Here is a 22,250-nt window from a genome sequence, read left to right as displayed (position 1 = left end):
AGATCAGCTTTACCTTTAAATCATTCTCTTTCTGCTTCTCAGGAAAAATTCTGAACTGCTGCAGTAACACAATGCTGCTGCCAACCCACTTGAATTTTATTGTGGGAACTTCGTGTGGTGTACAGAGTGTTCAGACTGAAAAAGAGATGGGGGAGGAGAGCTCCTGACTGATATTGTTCATACCCCTGTCCGTGATGCTGCTAAACTATCCCCCATAATCATGACTTTTATCCCTGACTCATAAAATCTTCCTGTAGAGCAAATGTTTTATAATTTTTTCCCCTAGGAAGGGTACCCTGAAGCCTTATGTATAAGGGCTTTGTCCCCAGTTTCTTCAAATCACTCAGCTGTTGCACTGAATTAATTGCCTAGTCGTGTGCAACAGTGTAGCTTAATTTGTCTCTTATATAAAATCCACTAAAAATATAACAGCCTAATTTGCGAGCATGCTGCTTCCTATCTCCCCAACAACAATTACAGCAAAATAAACAGTGGATTTTTTTCCTATTAGAGAAGCTGGAGGGCTCCTTTTTAAACTTTTGGTGCTGCAAGTTAGCTTAGAGAAGGCTGTCCAGACAGACTCAATTGATTTATGTTCTTTCTTTCATCCTACTCTCCACCATTCAACCACTGGTAGGGATTAGCAGGGGTCATGGTGTTAGCCATGCTATGCTTTTCACTGACTTGTTGTGGTACTGGAAGGATCTGGGGAACTTAGTGAATCGATAGAGCATGCTGTTGCCGAGACAGCTCTCTCTCCCCTTCCAGGAAGTGAGAAACTAGAAGGGGACCACTGATTTTTAAAGTGGTTAGAGTGTATTTTATTTTTTCCATTTTAACATATCTGAATGCCAGATCTTCTTCCTTTTTAATATCTAGAAGAATGTAATACATTTTCAAATCACATTCTAAAGCACATCAACTATGAGTGAAAATTTTTGTAAAATACTGCCTTCCTTAGCTTCCCAAAAGAGCACCATAATGTTTGCCATGGTATCTTCATTCAGTGAACAATTTGCATGTCTGCAGTTGTAAGGAGAGCATATATCGTTGGGTCACAACTACACAACTCACTCACATGCCAAAATTAGAGTTTATATTCTCTCAGGGTGCCCATTGAGTTTTTGGACTGAAGATCTGTAACCCTTTTGAGTTAAGTACTTTGTGCCACTTACACTACTCTGTGTGGAATAATCCATCATCTCTGTGGTTTATTATAAAAATAGCAGTTTCTTTATGATTTTCTTGCTTCCTCAGTGGTATGCATTTCCACAGAAAAGTTGCACTGTAAAGGAAAAGCTAGTAATGCAATATTTAAATATGTTAAAGCAGGAACATTTTTCCTTTTTGTTTCTAGTTGGTCCGTTTATGCAACGAAGGGGCTCGAAAAATGGAAAGGACAGAAATGATGTACACAATTAACTCCCAGCTGGAATTTCGAATCAAGGTATGATGACATTTCCATTCATGAACTCATTTAGCGTGTGCAGAACTCTTGCTTTCCCTTAAATTTTAAGATTAACAGATTCAAAGCCGGAGTAAATTAAGCAAATTAGCTGGGGACTGCAGAAGGTTTGATGCTGAACTGACCTTTCACCAAAGTACTAAAAGTTTTGTATCCTGAGTGCAGCTGAGGCCATGGATGCTCGGAGAGCAACAGATGCCACTGCTAATCATATCTCAGTTACTCACACCGAGTAGCTAAAGCTTTAACCAAAAAGTAATTACACAAGTTAACACTACTCACCTGAGTTATACATAAAAACCAGGATATTCAGAACTCTTCTCATTTAGTCAATGAAATCTTGCCCCATGATGAAGTTAATGACAAAATTCTCATTGACTTCAGAGAAACTAGGATTTCACCTCATGTCCTTAACTCCCAAAGTTCTGTAGGAGTGTTGAAACACAGGTGATACACAGAACTGTTCATTGGTCTGTTTCGCTATCTTTTTCTTTCTCTCCCATCTCTTTAGAGTTTGTCAGATCTTGGATATTTTCAATAAATTAAGAAGATACTATATGAGAAGTACAGTGCATTTTAAAAAGACGTTAATTTAACTGTAAAACATGTTTTAAAAGTGGTAAAATACATATTTTAGCAGGAAAAGAACAAGTGACTTTATTAAATTCACAGCTATATTTTATCTTTTGACATTGTATTAATCTCTAATAATTTTTAATACGTTTAGTACTGTTGAAAGGGTTGCTGAATGATACTGATATTTTCCAAATCTTTTCTTTTGAGTGCAGCTGACGTTTACAGATTATTTCTTTCTTTTATTAGTGGCCTGTCCAACAAGAGTCAAATGTGATTTACAAGGTTTTTGGTGGCATTTTCAAAGCATCAACTATATAGAAAAAAATATTTTCTTTGTACTTGAAAAATGTTAATTTAAAAAGTATGATACCCATAGCATGGCATAAATTCCCAAGAATACTTCTTACTAATTCAGTGGCAAGATGTACCATTCTGTCTATGTTTTTAAAAGTATATCTACTTTAAAGGATTTCTGTACCCCTATCTTGGATGTAGAAAATTTCTGACAATGGAGAGAGGCTTTTAAAAGTGTTCACAGCATTTTTATTGACGCATTTTCAGTAAAAAATAGAAAAATAATTGGGGTGTAAATATTCACTTATAATAAAAAAACAAAATAAGATTTACAAGGTGATCATGAAGTTTACTAATGACCTAGGGCTAATCCTCTCAAGAGATTTGTCTTTTCAAGACCAGCTTTTCAGATCTATCATTCCAGAGCCTTCAAGTCTGAGTAATTTCTAGGAGTTTTTATAGCCAAAAGGCTCTCAAAATGCCTTTTCAAAATGGTTTAGTCTTTATTTTCGCCATAAAATATGTCCATAATCTGTTGTTCTTGATTTAGGCAGAAGGATCAATATCTTACAGTGTTCCCTCTTCTAGGATGCATACTGTGACTTCCAGCGCCTACCAGTTTCATGGGAATAAAAGATACTTTAATTTGTTAGTTTATTCTTTTTTTTTTTTTTTTTTCTTTTGCTAGTGTACCGCTCTGTATATCTTAAACAGGACTCCTTGGTGGTTTAAAATTTATCTGTGGTTTGAGAGTTTGCCAGTTGGATTGTAAAAGGGTGATTTTTCTTGGCATAGTTTCAGTACATTTTATTATGCTGAGCCTGTTTGTTTTATATAGGAGGAAGATGCTCTCAGCATTGCATATTTTTGACAGTTAGAAAAAAATATTGTTAAAAGTCACAGTCAGTGTCCTCTGGAATATAACCAGTTGGGAAATCATGTGCTGAATTCATTTGTCATAGAAAGAAATTTGAGATATTTTTAGTTAACGGCAAATAGAAGCTTTGTTAAGCCCTTTTTTGGCATAAAATAAGGATGCCAAGTCATGACTGAGGATGCCATTCTTAGTTTAAACTATGTGTATTTCTCTAAAATAATCTCTAGCCCCCCCATCTAATGTTGTTAGGATTGTTACGATGTTTCATTAAATCTAACTGTGTGTTCGTAAAGCTTGAATAACAGAAGCCACTCCAAAAATGGTTTTGTTCCCTATTTTTGTACTTATTCAGATGTTTGCCAATCCTTAATTTATAGTGGAGATTAAAGAACATTTATTCAGTGTCATTCAGTTTCAGATTTCATGTACAGTATTGGGGAAGTGAGAGGTTTTTTCCTGCAAACACAAATAACATTTTAGTTATTTGGACCAGCATGCATTTTGTGACTGCTGTTGTCAAAGACTGTTGTTGAAACTCAAGCTGTCTGTTTGGGTGGTCACAAAAATATAATATTAGCGTATTAGTGTAATTGTGTCAGTTTCAGGATATTAAAGAGACAAGGTGGGCGAGGTAATAACTTTAATTGGACCAGCTTCTAACAGAAATTGGCGTCTTGGTCACTTGGAGCCATCATCCCATGTGGCAGAGAGAGATGGGAAGAGGTGTTTGTCTTGGCAGTGTTAGGTTTGATTTGAATGATTTTATGATACCTGAGTTTTGGTTGAATGGGTTGAGTTTCTGGTTCAAGCTAAGCCAAAATTTCAAGCCAAATTTTGGTATGCAACTGTGGAAACGTATTACTTTGATTTCATAATGATGAAACTCAGTACTTCCTGAAGCGCTGGAGAGTTTCTGATGAGCCTTATGTCCAAGTACTGACCTAATTTGACCTTGCATATGATGTGAGTTTGAACAAGGTGACAGTACAATGAGATGGCTACTGATAAAGGGAATTATATGATATTCTTATAGGAAAAATTGAGAAATGTGGATTAGTTAGAATTACTGTAAATTGACTACAAATTTAGTTAGAAAACCAAATACGGGACCTAATTTTATACTGAATATATGGATGTAAATTGGAATAATCTCCATTTAAATAAATGAAATTACAAGAGCTCTAAAATCAGTTTGATTTCACACTCTGGTCCACTGAAAGCAATTGGAGTTTGGTTCATTGTCTGTTTGGAAAGTAGCATCTATGTGGTGTCATATATATATATATATAGATTAAAGAAGGACATAATATTTATTATTTATGACTTGTAAAAAATAGTAGAAAAGAGATTTATTAAATTAATGGCTAATACAAAATTGTGGACACTTACAAGTTCTTTTTCAATGATAACTTCCCTTTTATGTTTTGATGATTGGGCAGAAATATATGAAATCAGATTGAACAAGGATAAGTAGAATATTGTTGGCTTGATGTTAGTGTGGAAGAAGTAGATACATGTCTGGGAATTATAACAGATGGAATATTGTAAATGATTTCACAATGTCTACATTTGTCACTAATCATTTTTGAAGCTTGAATAGTGCAGCCTATATTGAAGATCTTGTCCTGATCGATATCTGTGCTGAGACATCACCTGGTTTCTAGGTATCCTGTTCATAGGCTGAATTCTCCATCTGATCGTGCTTTTCCTGTGTAGAACAGAAGTGTGTGGAGCTTGTTCCCTCTGAAATTCATCTCCGTTCAGTTTCACCCCACACTTAAAAATTAAATCTTTTGGTTTCCAAAGGTGTCTTTAGTATGAGCCATGCTGACCCCATATTTATTCCTTTAACCTTTTCCCAAGCCTTTTCCCCTTCCTTATTGTTTTGTTTTTACCCTCTTGTTGGTTTTTGTTTGTTTGAATGTAAGAGGGTGTTGTTTAACTAAATCCTCAGCTACACCAGACCAGTGCTCAGCACCATTGGGCAGGAGGAGATATAGGTGGCTCTAAGCCACATTCTCTCTCCTCCTTAGTCCCCTTTCTGGGTGATGTTGGGGGATAACTCAGTGAGAGCACAAGTCAGAGCAGCCTAATTTGTGCCAGCTTGTAATGGCTCCTTAGGGCTATGTACACTTTACATTTTCAGGGGAATCTCCAGCTGCCGCTTCAGGGATGCTTTGCTCTGCCTAGTGAAAAGCAGCTGGAATAGGGGAGAGCAAGATTCTGTCCCAACATCTCCTGTATTTTATATGGGCTTTTATTATGTTATATCACCTCGGTAGGAAAGGCACTTTGTAAACAATTTTATTATTCTACTGTCATTAAAAGGGCATATGCAGTAATATAATTTCATAGTATAAGAAGAAAGCTATTGCCTCTAAAATTATGGATGTGTTTATTATTCTCTGTCTTTAATTCTTGCACCAGCTAGACTACAGCTCATATATGCCATGTTCAGTTTTGAACATAATATTACAGGACAAATACTGATAAATTGGAGATAGTTCAGGAAAGGGCAGCTAAAATACTTAAAATCCAGGACAATAAGACATATAAGGAATGATTAAGATGGCTGACAGCTGCATGGGGAAATATTTTAAAAGCGTGTAAAAGGATGTTCTAGAGAGGAAAGAAAGCAGTTGTCTTCATTACCTGTCTTGTCATGTTTGACTAATGAGTTTCAGCATCAGCAAAGAAAGTTTAAATTCAGGTGTAGAGAAATTCAGTAGCCAAAAAATCAGCCCCTAGTGGTGATAGACTAGGGAGAGAGCAGAGGGAGATGGTAGAATCAACATTTCATAATTGACAATGGGAAACAGTTAACGGTATTAGGAGCAATGGAGGATTAATGACATCTCAGGTTTCCTTTTCTGCTGTACTGGTTCTGGTTCATATGATCATCAAACACAAGGATATTAGTGAAAGATTGTATTCTCCCCCTTTCCCCGTAGTTAAAGTTTGATTGGCTTTCCACTATAAACTCAATTTTGACCCCACCCACTCCTAACTTTACCAGAATTTAGCTATCTCCGTGGGTCTCCTGTCAACTACAAGAGCCCTCACCTCAGGATACTTACATGGGGCTTTAAAGTTGTGCAGGAACAGACACATCCACCAGGCTCAGACACCCCATTGTGACTAGGTCTATAGAGAGACCCCCAGAACAGGCAGGATTGATAAGTTCCCCAATGTGTCCTGAACCAGTAGGTTTCCCTGGTCCCAAGCCCAGCATCTCTCTTTAGGTCTTCAGCGTTATCTAAGTCTCATAAAGAGCAGCTGAGGCTGATGCACTCACTGATTTTGTAAGCTTCAGAAGACAAGGAGTGACCTGGCCTGTTGAAGTCAGTGGGAGTCTTGCCATTAACTTCAAGAGGGCCAGTCTTTCACACCAAGAATGCAGTCAGAGTTTGTGCCTAATAGAGTTTAGAAACTGCAGCAGTGAAGCTTTTCGCATTCCCCTTGTCCCAGAAGGTGTTTCACGTTCTTCTGGCTGGGTGTTGCATTGGTGGGGGCTGATTTCCTGCTGCAACCATCTGTAGAGTACATTATAGTCATAGAACCCCGGTTGGTTCATATAAGGGTTGTTAAACATCTAGATTTTTTTTGTTTTTATACACTGTTTACAAGTGTGTGTGTGTACACGCACTAGAATTGTAAGACTGTTCATAACTATTCTTGGGGTGAGAAACCAGGAAAATTAATACTTTGAAGTCATGTACAGGGGAAATAAAATATACATCAGACATTTTAATTATCATCAAAGGAAAAGAAAATCCCAGCCAGAAACCTTTTAACATAAATGTTGGGACCTAGCCCAAGTATTTCCATGTTCGTCTTTGAGATAATGTCAGTGCAGATCCCAGTATGGGCGCACATGTGCCTCATGCAAGCAAGGTAGGAGTCTTTTGAACAGCTGTGTCCATTGGGGCCATGCATGCTTCCTGTGCCTTCTTGTGCTCTCTAAAATAACCTTTCACATGCTTGTAGAATATTTTCCCACTTAGCTGTCAGCCCTCTTAATAATTTCTTATTGGTCTGATAACGTGATACCTGATATACTAGCAACATCAGACCCACCCAAGATCACCCTTCCAACAAATGGAGCACTTCTTGACCCTGCAGAGGCCCTGGGGCAAACACCTGCCACTATACCAGCCACTGCAGAAAAGGTGAGAAAACAGTATTAAGTCCCTCAAAAAAGCTTTGAGCACTTTTACACCCACCCCAACATGAGCCCCCCTTAGTCATCTCAGTGTTGCGGAAGAAATCCACATCGAACAAAAACATCCCTAAGGACAAGACTCAACAAAGTTCAACCTGTTTGGGAAGAAATTCTACTCTTCTGCCTCCTTTCAACTACAGATGACAAATTGTCAGACCCTTCTGGCCAAATAATACTTTGTCCTAAATCAGGAAATGTATTCCCTTTCTATCTAAGTTCCCACCTGGGAGCAGGGAAGTATTCAATGATACTGGCTGTCTTTGATGATAAGTGGTTAAAACATTCTCCAAGCTGCAGTGGATGCTTCAAACACTGTGGCTAGATCCATGGTCATAGCAGTACCAATGCAAAGGGATTCTGGTTTCAGGCATTGGCATTCCCAGGGAAGTGAAAGTCACAATAAACCACTGCCCTTTGAATGCATGGATTATTCAGTGAGCACACAAATAACACTACATTCCTTAAAGGACACACAGGTTACTTTGCACCCCATAGGGATCTATACGCCAGCCTCTTATTGCAAATTACTAGACCCTGGTGAGACACAGGAATCCACTGTGCCATGCCAGACAGCCCGATTGTCCTTCCAAGGAGATGCCAGATGAAGCAGGAGACACATCTTCCCTCTCCTCAGTAACACAGCCTGCGCCTGTGGCATTGTTAGCAAATTTGATGGGGCTTTCAGGAACTACAACAGAGCCAGTTTGGAGCATGCAACCTTCAGAAGCCACTTTTTCACCATTTCACCAGTCGTGGTCTGCCATAACATTGGACAGATAGATACTAGAGATCCTTATCCAATTTTGCTCCTTTACCCCTATCCTCCCCCATTCCTCCCACTCTCTTCAAGAACCTTTCTCACAAGAGCCTGTTACAAACAGAAGTGGCCTCATTACTTCATCTAAGAGCCATAAAGGAGGTGCCAGCAGAATCGGTGGGGGGGGGAAAGAAGCTTCTACTCATGGCATATCCTTATCCCAAAAAGAAATAGGATCTTCATCCTATCCTAGACCTGCAAATACTCAATAAATATGTACTCAGGTTCAGTATGGTAACATTTGCCTCCATCTTCCCATCTCTTCAAGCTGAAGAAGGGTTTATGCCTCTTCACATGCAGGATGTATACTTCCATGTAGCTATCCAGCCAGACCACAAGACACACCTAAGATTCACAGGAGGGTCCAACCATTACCAGTACAGTGTACTGAGCTTCGGACTCTCCACACTATCGAGTATTCACAAAATGCCTGGCAGTGGTGGGTGGCATCATGTTTAAGAAGATAGGGCCTTCACATCTATCCTTACCTAGACCTCTGGCTGATCAGAGGCAGATCTCAGCAGGAGACTGCAACAGCCCTAGGGTATGTCCTCTTCATGTTTCCTCAGCTAGGCCTCCTCATGAAGTATGAGAAATTGTCTCTCAACTCATCACAGATGATAGAGTCCGTAGGGACTATCATAGATTTTCAGTTGGCAAGAACCTACCACCCAGACGATAGGGTCCAGTCTCTTCAATCAGTGACAAATTGCCTAAAATTAGATCTGATGACAGTGGTGCATGCTTTCTTAGGATTACGAGGCCACTTGCACGTATGTGATTCCAATTATCATCTGTAGTCTCTACCTCTGCGGTAGAATACTGACTCTCCAGCCCCCACTTGAACAAGAGACACCATTTCACCTCAGGTGGGAGCTGAACTCAAGGCTGCATCCCAAGAATGTACAGAATGATGTCCCATTCTGTGACCCTGCCTTGACAATGACACTCCTCTCAGACACCTCAGGGGCAGGATGTGGGGAGTCCACCGGAACTATCTGCATCTGCAGGGATCCTGGTCCCAGGACCAGGACTTGAAACGCTTTGTAAACACCCTGGATGTCAGGGCCATATGATTGGCGGGCATAGCATTTCTATCTGTCATGCAGAACTCCCCAGGGGAGACCTGGACAAACACATCATCAGTGTACTGTTATAAACAAACAAGGAGGCATTCATTTATCTCCTCTCTGCCAAGAAGCCATCAGGTTATGGACATGGTCTCATCATCAGGGGGGTAATCATATTGACTTCGCACATTCTGGGAACCAGCAACAACCTGGTGTGAGGCTCTCTTCAGGGCACCCAGAACCATAAGATACTGTGTTACCTGTTTGCCTCAGCAAGAGAGAGCTTTGCTGGAGCTTTAAACTGCGTGTTAGTTTACTGTCTTATCAGCAAACTTCTTGAGACTGCCACTCGTAAAGTTGCCTTGCAGGTAGCAATCAGTGGACCCCAGTTTCTGAGTTCTCCAGAGATGTTTCTCTACAGTGTCCACTCCCTCTCATTGGACACTCTCCAATGTTTAGAGACCCCACCCCCAGTGGGACCTTGACGCCAGCCTCCCAAAACTTCTGGAGCTTCCTTTTGAGCCAGTGTCCAATTGCTTGGTGCACCATTTTACCATCAGGATGTGTTTTCTGGTTGCTATCACCTCTGCAAGGAGCAAGTTCCATGGTCTTGTGACCAGACCTCCTTACACACTCTTTCACAAAGACAAAGTTGTGTCAAAACCACACTTTAAGTTCACCCCTAAGGTGGTCTCCAGATTTGACCTTAGTCAGTCAATAAATCTGCCCAGAGTTCTTCCCAAAACTTCACTTGATGCTAGAAGAAAAGAAGCTACATGCTCTGGATGTCTTGAGCGCTGTTACCTTAACAGGACCAAGCCTTTTAGGTGGTCTCCCAGTTCCAGCTCTATCCAGCCTGTCTTTGGCCATATCCAGCCCATCAAAAGCCTTTTGTGGCTATGTCCAGCCCATCAAAAGCCGAAGCCATTTCATCGTAGAGACTTTCTAAGTGGGCCATGCAGTGTATTTTTACCTGCTATCAAATAGCTGGTGGTCCTGTGCCTCCACATGAAAAAGTGCCCTCACCATGGCACCAGGGCAATGTCTTGAGCCTGCTGCAGAGACATGCTGATATTTGAGAGCTGCAAGGCAGCAACATGGAGCAACTCACTCACCTTCGTTAAACGTTGCATCTTTGAAGTGGCAGCCCAGTCTGAAGCCAAGTTCCAGAGGAGCAGAGCTGCAATCGTCATTTGACTATTGATGCTGAAACACCTCATTCCCACTATTCAGAGAGGATACTGTTTGCCTGTCAGCTGCAATGGGATCCTGCACACTGACACACCTTTGAGAAGAAAGAGCACTTACTTACCCTACAGTAGCTATGCTTCTTGGAAAGTTGCAGTCAGTGTGGATCCCACAGCCAACCGTCCATCCCCGCTTTTCAGCATGCTCAGCAGCCATGGGTTTTGAACTGAGAGGGATCTAAAGGAGGGTCACAACTGCTCCGCCCTTTTTGCTCTCGCAGAGAAGCATGAGCCGGCACAGGATGCATGTACAGCCCTCGTGGACTGCTGTTCAAAAGACTCGTGCACATGGGGCGCATGTGCTCCTACTGTAAGATCGATACCTGACAACATCATCTCCAAGAGCCACCGGTACTGTTGGGCAAATAACTCTTTTTCTGATATTTAGGTGTTGATAATGACTGGGGCAGTTTTGCCGTTTCCTGACTCTTGTTTTTTAGTAACTGCAGTATTCTAAGCTGGTAAATTTTCTGTTTATAACTTTAATTCTGCTTTAGGTGAGACTGTGGTATGGGAATATTTATACACCAATTTATTTCAGTCCTTCTTAAGAGATTCACTTTGTTCTGCATTAGGTGGAAATATGCTGTTAGCTTCCTTTCACAGCATGCCTAATTCCATTTTCTGTTTATTTTTCAATTGGCTTTAGCAGATATAGTGTGAAGGTAGTCAGTATTTCTAAAGCATCCACAATTTGCAAGTATCTCATCTTCTGTATACTTTACATTACCTGTATTGTACATTACTTGGAATCTTGAGGTCTCTGTTGGACACCTATACTCAGTATCTCTGTGTTTTGAGTTTATTCATGTTTTTTTTCCAAGTGATCCTGATACTCCTTTGACTCACAAAAGGCTTGTGACTTATGATTAAAATGCTTTCTTACTTTGTAGCCGTTTCCACTGGTCTCCTCTTCCCGATGGTTAGTGAAAAGGGGTGAATTAAATGCGTATGTGGAAGACACTGGACTCTTCTCTAAAAGGACCTCTAAGCAGCAAGTCTACTTCTTCCTCTTTAATGATGTCCTCATTATCACAAAGAAGAAGAGGTAAGAGCTTCACTAATCTAAAACTGCAAGTGTGTCTAATTCCTTGAGTCACACACAAGCCACAGTTGTCTTGAATGTTGCATGAGTCACCCTGGGGAAATGAGAATGTAAACTTCCTGGTTTCACAAAAGCTAACTTTGTTGTTCAGTATTTATTTCAAGTATAATTTATTGTTCCCAAGGCATTTTTAGAATATTCCTTTAGCAACCCTTTTCAAGTGTGAGTGAAAGAGGAAGAAATGAGAAGAAGGGGTTATGCATAACATGCTTGCAGCATGAAAACAGAACCTCATGTAAGTGGAAATGTTGACTAAAAATGCTTTAAGTGCTGCCAACACATCTAAAATTTTGGAGTCATACATTTTGGTATGCTGTGCCTGTACAAAGAGTGAATGAATTAGAGGCATTTTTGAGTCTCTCCTATTTCTCATACTCATACTTAGAATTGCAATTGGTTGGAAGTCAAACAGAAATAAAAATGCAATCCAGTCTCAGTGACTCAGCAAAGATATGCATTTTAGCAAGGTAAATAAATAGGTAGAGCAGGGATGTCTCTCCATACTGGTCTTTGATGGATAATCTATATCAATGATGTGCTGGAGAAGGCTGCTGGGAGCACCCTGTTAAAATTCCACCACCAAATTGAAGGGAAAGTTAGGGTCATTCCTCTGACTTTGATGGAGTTCATGCCCTCTGCAGATGCTGCTGTGTTGTTCCTGACAGAGACGCCTTACTCCCGTGGTTAATAAAAATAGTGTTGAAGAGCAAATGTTTTGCGTTTGGTTTGATCAGTGACACCAAATTTCAGGTATTTTTAAAAATATTTCCAAAATCTTGAGCCCATGCTTCAAACAGTACAAGTTGAGAACTATACAATAATGCTGTTATACTTTATGCATTTTTCACAAACAAAATTTGAACACTTCCAGCAAAATGCAACACGATTTGTTGGCTACCTTAGTCCTTGGTTATAATCAAGTGAATAGATTTCTCCACAGCCTGTTTACTGTAGTACACCCACCCCGGGGACACAAGGTTTATCACAGGCTACAGGGAACATTTTTATGGGAGCCCCATGTTGAAACGTTGGCAGCACATCACAGATTTGTATCACGCATCTTTAAACAACGTGTTTCTTTCTGTTCTCAGAGGACCAGAGTTAATATTTTATTGTGCTGATAGCTAAGTAAACTTCTGAGTTGGAAAACAATGAAAAAGTCTGTTATCTGTGTTGTTACATTGTTTATTGGTTTCCTGTGCGATAGCTTGGTTACTCAGCTTCTAAGATAATTTTTTGCAATAATGTATCCTATCTAAACTCTGGGGCTTTTGATTTATAACATCTTCCAGCTGTTGGAATCTCTGATCTCCCAGTGGGCCTATGAGCTACAATAAATAAAACTTGATCTTAGTGATGGGTTTATATATTCACTGTACCAAGATCTTTATAAATAAACATATTAAATTGAAAAGTATTGATTTCTGTGATCCTACCACAGACATTCTGATCATAAAATATGTGCTGCACAAATGCAGACAAACATAATTACATTCTTTTATGTGATCCATTGTCCCTCAGCTGTGCAAAGAAACATCCGTTCCATGCAGTTTTTCAAAGTTAAACTTGAACTGGCTTCTTCGCATGTTAGAACATTAAATAATTTAATGACTGTACTAACACCATTGATACAGTTTCTCTAGTTTTTAAGATGTGACCAAGGATATATTGAAGGTGATATTCAAGTTTGACTTGGTTTTTATATTTGCACATTACGTGCATTTTTCACCACTACCATAACAATCACTGCTGCACCCCTGCATTATAAGTCCTAATCATTTAACTGCTTGAAATTGTGCAAAATGAATTTTTACTTTGCATCTTGAAGCTTATTTTCACTTGCCCTGGCCAAGTAATTTACCATATTTGTAGAGCTCAGTTAGCACAGTGAGGAGTGATTAAGTCCAAATTTTTTAAAGGCTAGGATTGATGGTATATATCAAAGTAGTCCCACAGACAACTGATAAGCAGTGCTGCTGGTCCAGCAATGTTCAGCATGTACAGCAGTAGTTATATTTAGACTCAGATTTTAAGGCTAAATGGGACCATCGTGATCATCTAGTCTGACCTTCTGCACGTCTCAGGCCACAGACCCACCCTCCTGCCCTCCTGTAACAGATCCATAACCTCTGGCTGAGGGACTGAAATCCTCACATCTTGATATAAACATTTTGTTACAAATGTTTTACATATCAGAAGCATCATTAGAAGAATTGCATCTGTGTATTACAGTGAGCAAGCACTCCAGAAGCATTTGTGCAACAAGAATTATTTCAGTTTTGCTATGAGATAAAGGTCAAGAAACCTCAGGATGCTGTACATTTAGGCTCTGTATAGGTTTTTATGCTTTCATTCTACCGATGCTTTACTTATCAGACCCTCTGCAACTCATAATTTGAGTTCATCTTGCATTTAACAGCCTATCTTTACGTTCTCAAATAGTTGAATGGGATTTAGCAACCCAATTCCCCTCACTTTAATGGGTATCATATGGCCAAATCCCATGCAACTCTGAAATATTTTAGAGGCTTATGCTTTAAACATCATGCTGCTGTGCATTAGCCCAATCATGTGTAATTATGTTAAATGTTCTTTCAGGGATTGCTTAGGGCCCCATTTACTCCTCTGTGTATCACAAAGAAGCAGGAAACTCAGAGTTGCTTCAGCATGCATGTTCTTTGAAAGGTTAGGGGAGGTTTGAGTCTGCTGCAGGACAGAATGGGGCTTTGGCCCCCGAAGCTAGCAGATCACAGGAGATGCACAGTGAGACCATGTGCTTTTGTGCAGCTGGCATGTTTGGCCCATTTTGCTTGCAGCATTGTTCCATTGGGCCATAGAGCATTAACACAAAATGGATTTCTAATGTTAAATCCACAAGGTCAGTATGGGAAACTGCTTGAGTGGCTCTTCCACTGCTTCACTCTTCGCTGTCACTTCAATCAAAAGTATATGAGGCCTGAGGCCTACCGTCTATACATCAACTGAATTCCTGCCTGGGTCAGGGAATTCGCAGTTGGCAAATTATACCCTGAATCCAGCACCATTTTACCTTCTGGCCCAGAGCTTTAAACGGTGGCTAAAAATTCCATCCCTTCTCCATTGCTTAGCATTCAGCTTCTTGTGATTTCCGTATTCAGTAAATTATCCAGCTTCTGTGGCATCTTCCAGAGTGTAGACAATATCTGCATTTTTAATGTAAAAAACAAACATGGTTTTTTTACGCAAATTTCTCTGGCCTTCTTAATACAACCTTTTATAGTTTCTATCCCTTGAAAGCATGATGGAAGACTGTGTATCCAGAGAGGCCCAAATATCACTTTTATGGTTGATGGACTGGAGCATAACATTTGTGCCAATCATGATCTATCGTGCATAGTGGATGTCGATGGGAGAGTTGCACAAAGATTTAATGGTAGACAGTGGTCCTTAAGTAACAGATAAATATTCAGTTATTATTGTTATTTATGTATTCAGTATCATATGTTGTATTCATCATTATTCAGTGAGAAAAATTACCTCACCTGTTTTTACTTTCTACCTTTCCCATCCTTCTTCCCTGTTTTTTGTTTCTTCTGTTCTTCCTCTGCATTTTCCTTCCTGCAGCAAAACCATTCCAGCCCCCTTGTGCTTCACACTCATCCTCATCTCCATTCCATCTAATAAAATGGTTCACATTGACATTAAAGTCCAGTGATAACCCTTTGAATCTAAACATCTTACAGGGTAGAGGAGTTCACACCCTTGTGAATTTTCATTATTTCAGGCTGTTTGATGACTCAAGCAGACAGCACTGCATTGGGTGTACTTGGGTTACATCTTGAAGCAATCTTTTTAAAAGGAAAGATTCAGTTCTACAGAAACCAAAAATTTCATGAGATTCACTTAAATACCTCAAGCAGGCTAAATCTACCTATAAAAGGTTTTCCATGTGACACCTGAGATATAGGCAGTACTGCTTTAAAATAAAGGTACTTCAATACAAATCTATTTATTAATTTTGCTAGGTAACATTAATCTTACTTGTATGTATTCCTCCCAGGTTGAACTTCCAGGCCCATCCCTTTCTCCCTTGCTACAATTGTGGATGTAAAACTTAGCCTTTCTGAACCTGATCTGAGGCACTGTTAAGGAATAATTGCTAGGTTTAGATATAACTATTCATATGTGGCCATTTATCACAGTGTTTCTATAACCTCCATTTTCCCAACCTGTCAGAGAGCTCAGAAAAAGAGCTGTCTGCAGGAGCATCCCTACAGCTTTTCACTAAGACCTGGAAGTGTGTACCATAGCAGCATTCTGCTGAGGATAAAATAGAGCTCCCTCTTGAACCTGCCTAGATCAGGTATCTCCCACAAACACAGTCTTGGGGTCTGGTTAGGGATTCCAGCTTTCAATATAGAGTGGCTGCATTTGAGCTGGTCTGCTATATTCCTCCCTCTCTACTCAAGAAGTAGGGAGTTCATGCCATGTTTAACTATAGTTGAAGCATACATTCTTTATTCACCCATTCAAAAAAAACCCTCTCGAACTGCAGTATTGAAGACTGTTAAAAGATTTCAAAAAACTGCAAGGAGACCTCTGTTTTAGTGAGGATATAGAGAGTTATTAAATGTTTTCAGCTCACTTTCTGTAATCCCCTAAGGATACCACTAAAATCATGTCTGTTTAATGGCTGCATGGCTTGTCAACTGTGAGATAATCTTGGCAATGGAATGCAGCTGGACCTCATAAATTGGAAACCACCCAAAGGTCAAATAATACTTTGGAATGTTACCTGTTCACAGCTGCTCACAAAACTGGGTTTGTGCACCAGATGCCAAAAACAAAAAGAAAAGCATCAGTTTCGGATATCTCAGAACAAACAAAAGGAAGTGACTTTTATAATGAAATACTATTTCAGTGTGGGATTTGCAGGTATTCTTAATGGTATTAAGCCACAATAACAACAGATTCATTTGTACCTACATTTTGTTGGTTTAAAAAGACCCATTTAAAAGAGTGAATAATTAAAATGGGTTTGTCGTCTGAACATTTTCTACTTCTGTAGTTGTACTGGAGAGACAAGGTGGGTGAGGTAATTTTTTATTTGACCAACTTCTGTTGGTGAGAGACGCAAGCTTTTGAGCCACACAGAGCTCTTCCTGAGATCTGGGAAAGGAACTGTGTCACAGCAAAATGCAAGGTGGAACAGATTTTTAGCACAAATTGTAAGGGAACATTCAAGGTAGAGTGGCCCACTAATACCACTGCAGTCATAGGACAAAAAGAGGGGGTTAAAGGGTTACAGATTATTGTAATAAATCATAAATCCAATGTCTCTGTTCAGTCCATGATTTTTAGCATCTAGCAGAGTAATGAATTTAAGCTCCTAGGCTCATCTTTTGAAAGTGATGTGCAGGTTTCCCTTGAAGATGAGGTCTGATAGTTCAGATATAGAGTGATGGCCTTGTGAAAAGCATATACCCACAGGTGATAGGGTATTTTAACTTTTTCCTGTGTGAGTTTATTCGAGAGCATAGTAATTGTCTGGTTTCACCCACATAGTTGTTCTTGGGGCATTTAGTTTAGGAAAGAAATCTTTCCTGACCCCTCACTTTTGACCTTTAAACAACCCTTCTTAACCTCTCCAAGCTCATCATCAGAAGCAAGCTAACCGTAGACCAGGACACACCAACTCTCAAAGCGACACCAGATTCTGCCAGAACAACAGATGCAAAGTCTGCAGACATATCTCCACTGTTACAATGATCAACATCCCTTTCAAGATCTGTGGATCCTACACGTGCCTGTGTATGGTATATGGTGTATCTCAGCCAGTGCACTAAATGGCCCAATAACAGCTACTTTTACCTTAAAATTGTCAGGATTGTCCAATCTCTTTTTTCCCCTCCATGATTTTACTGGAGACTTCTGGGAGATCTCAGGCATATTTATTGTGAGATCTAGCATCTTAACTGAAAGAACATGCATACTGTGTCTTTAACAAAGGCTTCCTTTACTTCAAAATGTAAATTAATCATTGAAGTTACATAGGTGTTTCTAATATCATAGTGTTAAAAGTCAACTAAAAATCTCTTCCCTCTCCATTGCCCAGCTTTTGCTCTCTTGACTTTTCAGAGGACACCATGTCTCTAGTTCTCAATTCTTCATAGGGTCTGGCTAAACTGTGGGAAAAGTTTTTAATAAATCAGATAACCTGTCATAATTTAAAATACCATTTTACCATCTAGCATAGATGCTGTGAAATACATTTACAGTTATCAGCTGTTTGAGTTGCAGTTCTGTAGGGCTTGCCTAGACTAACATAAAAGATGTCTTTTAAAACTTGTTGGGTAACAGATTCTGTAACTATATCTTCTATCCTAGTTTACACATATTAGAGTATTCCTGCCAAGAGAGGGGCTGAAATTCTAATGTAAAAAAAATACAGAAAAATATTTCTTTAAAAAACTTTTCAGACCCTCGTTATGCGTAAAACTCCAAATTTACACAAATCCAGTTTACTTTTTTCTTTTGCATGTCACTTTCATTACATATTTTGTAAATTTTATAATTGTTTTTGCTATACCTAAAGTATATGAATAGGTGCATTTTAAAAAAATGTCAAAGTAGTGTATAAAGCAAGTCACTGGTCTCTGTTTTTAGCGACTAAAAGTTCCTTTGAAAATCCTCTGATGGTTTTTTCCTTTTGGTTTGGCTTCTTTTTTTTTTTTTTTTTTTTTTTTTAAACCCTCCAGAGGAAAACAGCAATCCTAATGGGTCTTATCAACTGTGGGGTGTGTGTGTGTGTGTGTGTGTGTGTGTGTGTGTATCTGTCTGTGTGTTCACTGTAAGAAGAACAAGAAAACATAAAATTGGGTTTCCATCTCTCAAAGCAGCTGAGCTCTGGAATTCATTGCTTATAAACTCCAGGAAATTGAGTATGTAACTAAAGATTTCTTTATATCTTTCTTCTTAGAGTCAAAACACAGCTCTGCCCATATGGAGTTTATTGGAAATGAAGCAGTGTAATTCATAATATGGTGACTGCTTTGCAGGCCACACTGTCCCTGCCAACATTTGAAAGCCATAAATGTTTTGAGGTGGAGTGAAATTTATTAATGGTTTTACACCAAGAGGGCTTATAAAATCGACGTTCCTTCCTAAATAAGGTTCTCTGATATCCTGGCTGCTATTTATAGCACATTTTGATTGATAAATTGCATCCTGTTGTAGATTAGTAATTTAATATGAATTCAGAGCCAGACTTTGGGGCCCTGAAGCCTATAACCACAGGCCCTTCTCCTAGTTTTCCCCCAGCCTTCCCTCAGAAGTCCTAGACCTTTGTATTATAAGATACAGTGGGCTAGCATGAGTTCCATTTGAGGGAGGAGCTATTTTGCAGGCCCTTTCCAAAATGCAAAGGTCAGTTCTGCTTGACTGAACTGTAAAGGAAGCACACAATGCTTTTGGATTAGATAGTCCTTCAATCTCACTTCTTGGTGGATTATAATGGGGTCTTACAAAAACTAATAATTTAACTGCCTGCGTGCTGAAAATGGAAGCTGCTCATAATTCTCCAACTGCATGTCACTTTTTAAAAAATTAACATTTACTGCAATTTTCCAATATTGAAAAATATTATTTCGTCCAGGGGATTAAAATGAATTCTTCAGATTTTAAGGAGGTCCAATTTAGCAACACAACTGTTGTGGCTTTGCTGCATAGATCCATAAAAATATGCTTCTGCAATCTTCTGTGAGCTTGCTTGTTGTGGGAAATCCTATATTGTTGCTGAGTTAGTGCCTTGCAAATTATAATCTAACTGAAAATTGGTCTATTTAAAAAAATCATGAAAATTGCTTGCTACAGCGTAATCTTTGAAATTCTATATATTATCTGCATATCTTGTCAGTTTGCGTCAGAGCTGCTGCTATTTCCTGGCTGTAGGTGGCATTTTGAGATTTGTGATGTGTGAATTTAAGAGGTGAAATCATATTAATTTAATATTAATTATTTAGTGCACCAGTATGACAATCCCAGTAGAATGCAGCTGTGCTTATCTCTGTCTTCCTTTGCAATACACACTGCTTCCTCAGGATATTAAATTTGTGTGTGTGTAGTAGGATGGGGACTGAAAACTCTTATGTGTTAATTTTAGTGCAAAAACTGAAATTTCACTCTGGCAATTGCAGCTGTTTTTCACTCAGTGTCAACAGAACAGATTTGGAGTCTGACTGATCTGGTTTACACTTGTGTAAGTCAGAAGTAATTCCTTTATACTAATGTAAAACTTGCAAGATCAAGATTCTGGCTTGAATTGAAAATATCTAATTTAGTATTTCCAGTGCTTAATTTGCAATGACAGAGGTGCTGGGGCTTAAGCCATTTTCATAACTAAGGATAAGATTATGTCACGGAGGTCATGGAAGTCACAGATTCCATGACTTTCAGAGACCTCTGTGACATTTTTCACATCAGCCCCAGGGTGGCGGGCTGGAGCTATCAGCCAGCCAGGGCTCTGGATCTCCAAGTTGGAGGATGGACCCCGAAGCTGTGATAGGAAGTAATTGTTTTGAGAGGTGAGGGTGTATGCTACATTGGCTGTATACTCTGTTCTTAAAACATTGAGACTTAATATTAAAATTTAAAACTCTTTGATTTCCTATAGTCTGTAAAATAACATGCTTTAATAACGTCACTGTTATGTTTGCCTCTCGTTGAATTTTTACCTGAACAGTAGACAGAAATAAACAAAAACTGCTTGCACTGATATTGGTATATTTCTAATTCATAAATGCTTACCATATTCCTATTTTCAAAATAAAGTAGAAGGAAGAAAGTATCACATTAGAATGATGGTTCAGATTGTAGCTCTGGCTAGTTAGAACAAATGCAGGTGCTGCAGATGCAAAAGAAATTGTCTCATGTGTTTATACAAGTCAAAGCCCATGCCAAGTGATGAAATCTGTCCAACGATTATTCATAAGAAAACATATGGAGTGCTATATAAGGCCATTGTCCTTGCACGAACATACTCACTGGGTTGGCATTTCTTTGGCTTCCAGTGTTCCGTGAACACAGAGATAAACCAGAACCAGGCTGATGCTTTTGTTGGCTTGCCTACCTCTATTATGTAGTACTGCTTATTTTGATTTGTACAGTGGTGATGTGTGATTTAGTGCACAGTGTCCTGCCACTGCTTAAAGGAACCTTATGTAGAGGATAATTGGGTTTTTTATTTAATTATATTTAAATAATTGGCATGGTCCCATAACAAAACACACTCTTAATTTACTGTGACTTTGTTTGGATAAGGAATCAGTATTTTTAAACATTTGAGTTTGCAGTGAGGTTCTGTGCAGTTTGACATCTTCTGAACCTTGGCAGTGTCTAAATGGGGTGTGTTGGTTGAATTCAAGAAGCAAAAAGAAGGAAAGCAGAGCTGTTAGTCAATGACATATTACAAGTGGCTCTACAGAAGTTGAAATGAATCTTAAACTACCTCTCTTCAATCTTTATTCTGCTGAGCAGAGATGTTACTAAAAAAAAATCAGAAAAAGGAAAAAATCTCCAGTTGTGTATGTGAAGAAACATATACCATATGTTCTGGTTTGACTAGGTGCTGATTTTATCTTGCATGGTTTTACAATTGATTGATAGTGTGTGATGTACAATCTTATAGCGTGGGGCTGTATTATATCTGTTTTGTGTGATTTACTGCTTAGAGAAGAAAGCTTGAAAGAACTTCTTGGAAATAAACAGATCAACATTACTGTCATCTCAAAAAGATTAACATAGATATTAGATAATCCGAAATGGGATGTTGATTGAGTTGCTGTTTAATCTTTTGTGCTAAATAGTTATGTGGTTTTTGTCAGGGCTTGCATCCAGTATTTTCAGGCAATGAACAACTTCGGTCTGCCAACTTCTATTGGACAGTGCATATGCTTGTGAATTGATGTATATCTGCTAACATCGGTAGGGCAAACCACACTATTTGGAGACACCAGGATATAATGCAAACAGACTTTTGTTCAATCCCTAGGTCTCTTAGAAATTTGCTCTCACAATGTTGTAAAATAAACATTTGGAGAATGCACAGAACAGAAGTAAAAATGTGTATAAATAATCCCAGTGAATGAATAAGAAGAATATTCATAGTTACACTAACTATGCTGGCAGGGACTATTAATTCACAAATTTCAGTAATAAACTATTTGCTATGTAAGGAAAAAAAGAATGGCCCAAGTGCTTCATAGGCACTAAAGCATCAGGTGTGGCTCAATGGACTTTTTCTCTGTTCCATTGTAGCAAATATTCTGAAGTTGATTTTAAAAATGCATTTCTTCATATGAATGTAGATTCTTTTACAATTATACTATTAAATTTATATGCATTTATGGGTATTCTCCTGAAATAATCAATTAAATAGGTAGAAATTTGTCTTAAAAGGTGTTCATTTTTCTGTATATTTCCACCTATTATCCTGAGTCAGTTTCTTTTACAGACTCTCTCTATTCCAGACAATAAGGAAAGTCCTACAGAGTAGACTGTACCTCAGTGGAGCTGTGCAACTCATATTTTACCCCATAGAC

At 38.9% G+C, this 22,250-nt stretch overlaps 1 protein-coding gene across 5 annotated transcripts in view; it reads left to right on the top strand.

Moving 5' to 3' along the window:
• ARHGEF26 (Rho guanine nucleotide exchange factor 26) overlaps positions 1-22,250 on the top strand; it is a 196,117-nt gene that overhangs the window by 138,497 nt on the left and 35,370 nt on the right. For all 5 annotated transcript variants that reach the window (XM_067549912.1, XM_067549820.1, XM_067549986.1 and 2 more), the window contains exons 10-11: positions 1,358-1,447; positions 11,462-11,616. In XM_067549912.1, coding sequence (XP_067406013.1) covers positions 1,358-1,447; positions 11,462-11,616 — 245 coding nt within the window. The remainder of the gene's footprint in view (positions 1-1,357; positions 1,448-11,461; positions 11,617-22,250) is intronic.

The sequence above is a fragment of the Emydura macquarii genome, unplaced genomic scaffold (genome assembly GCF_026122565.2).
Source record: "Emydura macquarii macquarii isolate MOO-44397 ecotype Brisbane River unplaced genomic scaffold, CSIRO-AGI_Emac_v2 contig_18, whole genome shotgun sequence".
NCBI lineage: Eukaryota > Metazoa > Chordata > Testudines > Chelidae > Emydura > Emydura macquarii.
The sequence above is the reverse complement of the archived record's forward strand: the minus strand, read 5'-3'. Positions and strand labels throughout refer to the sequence as shown.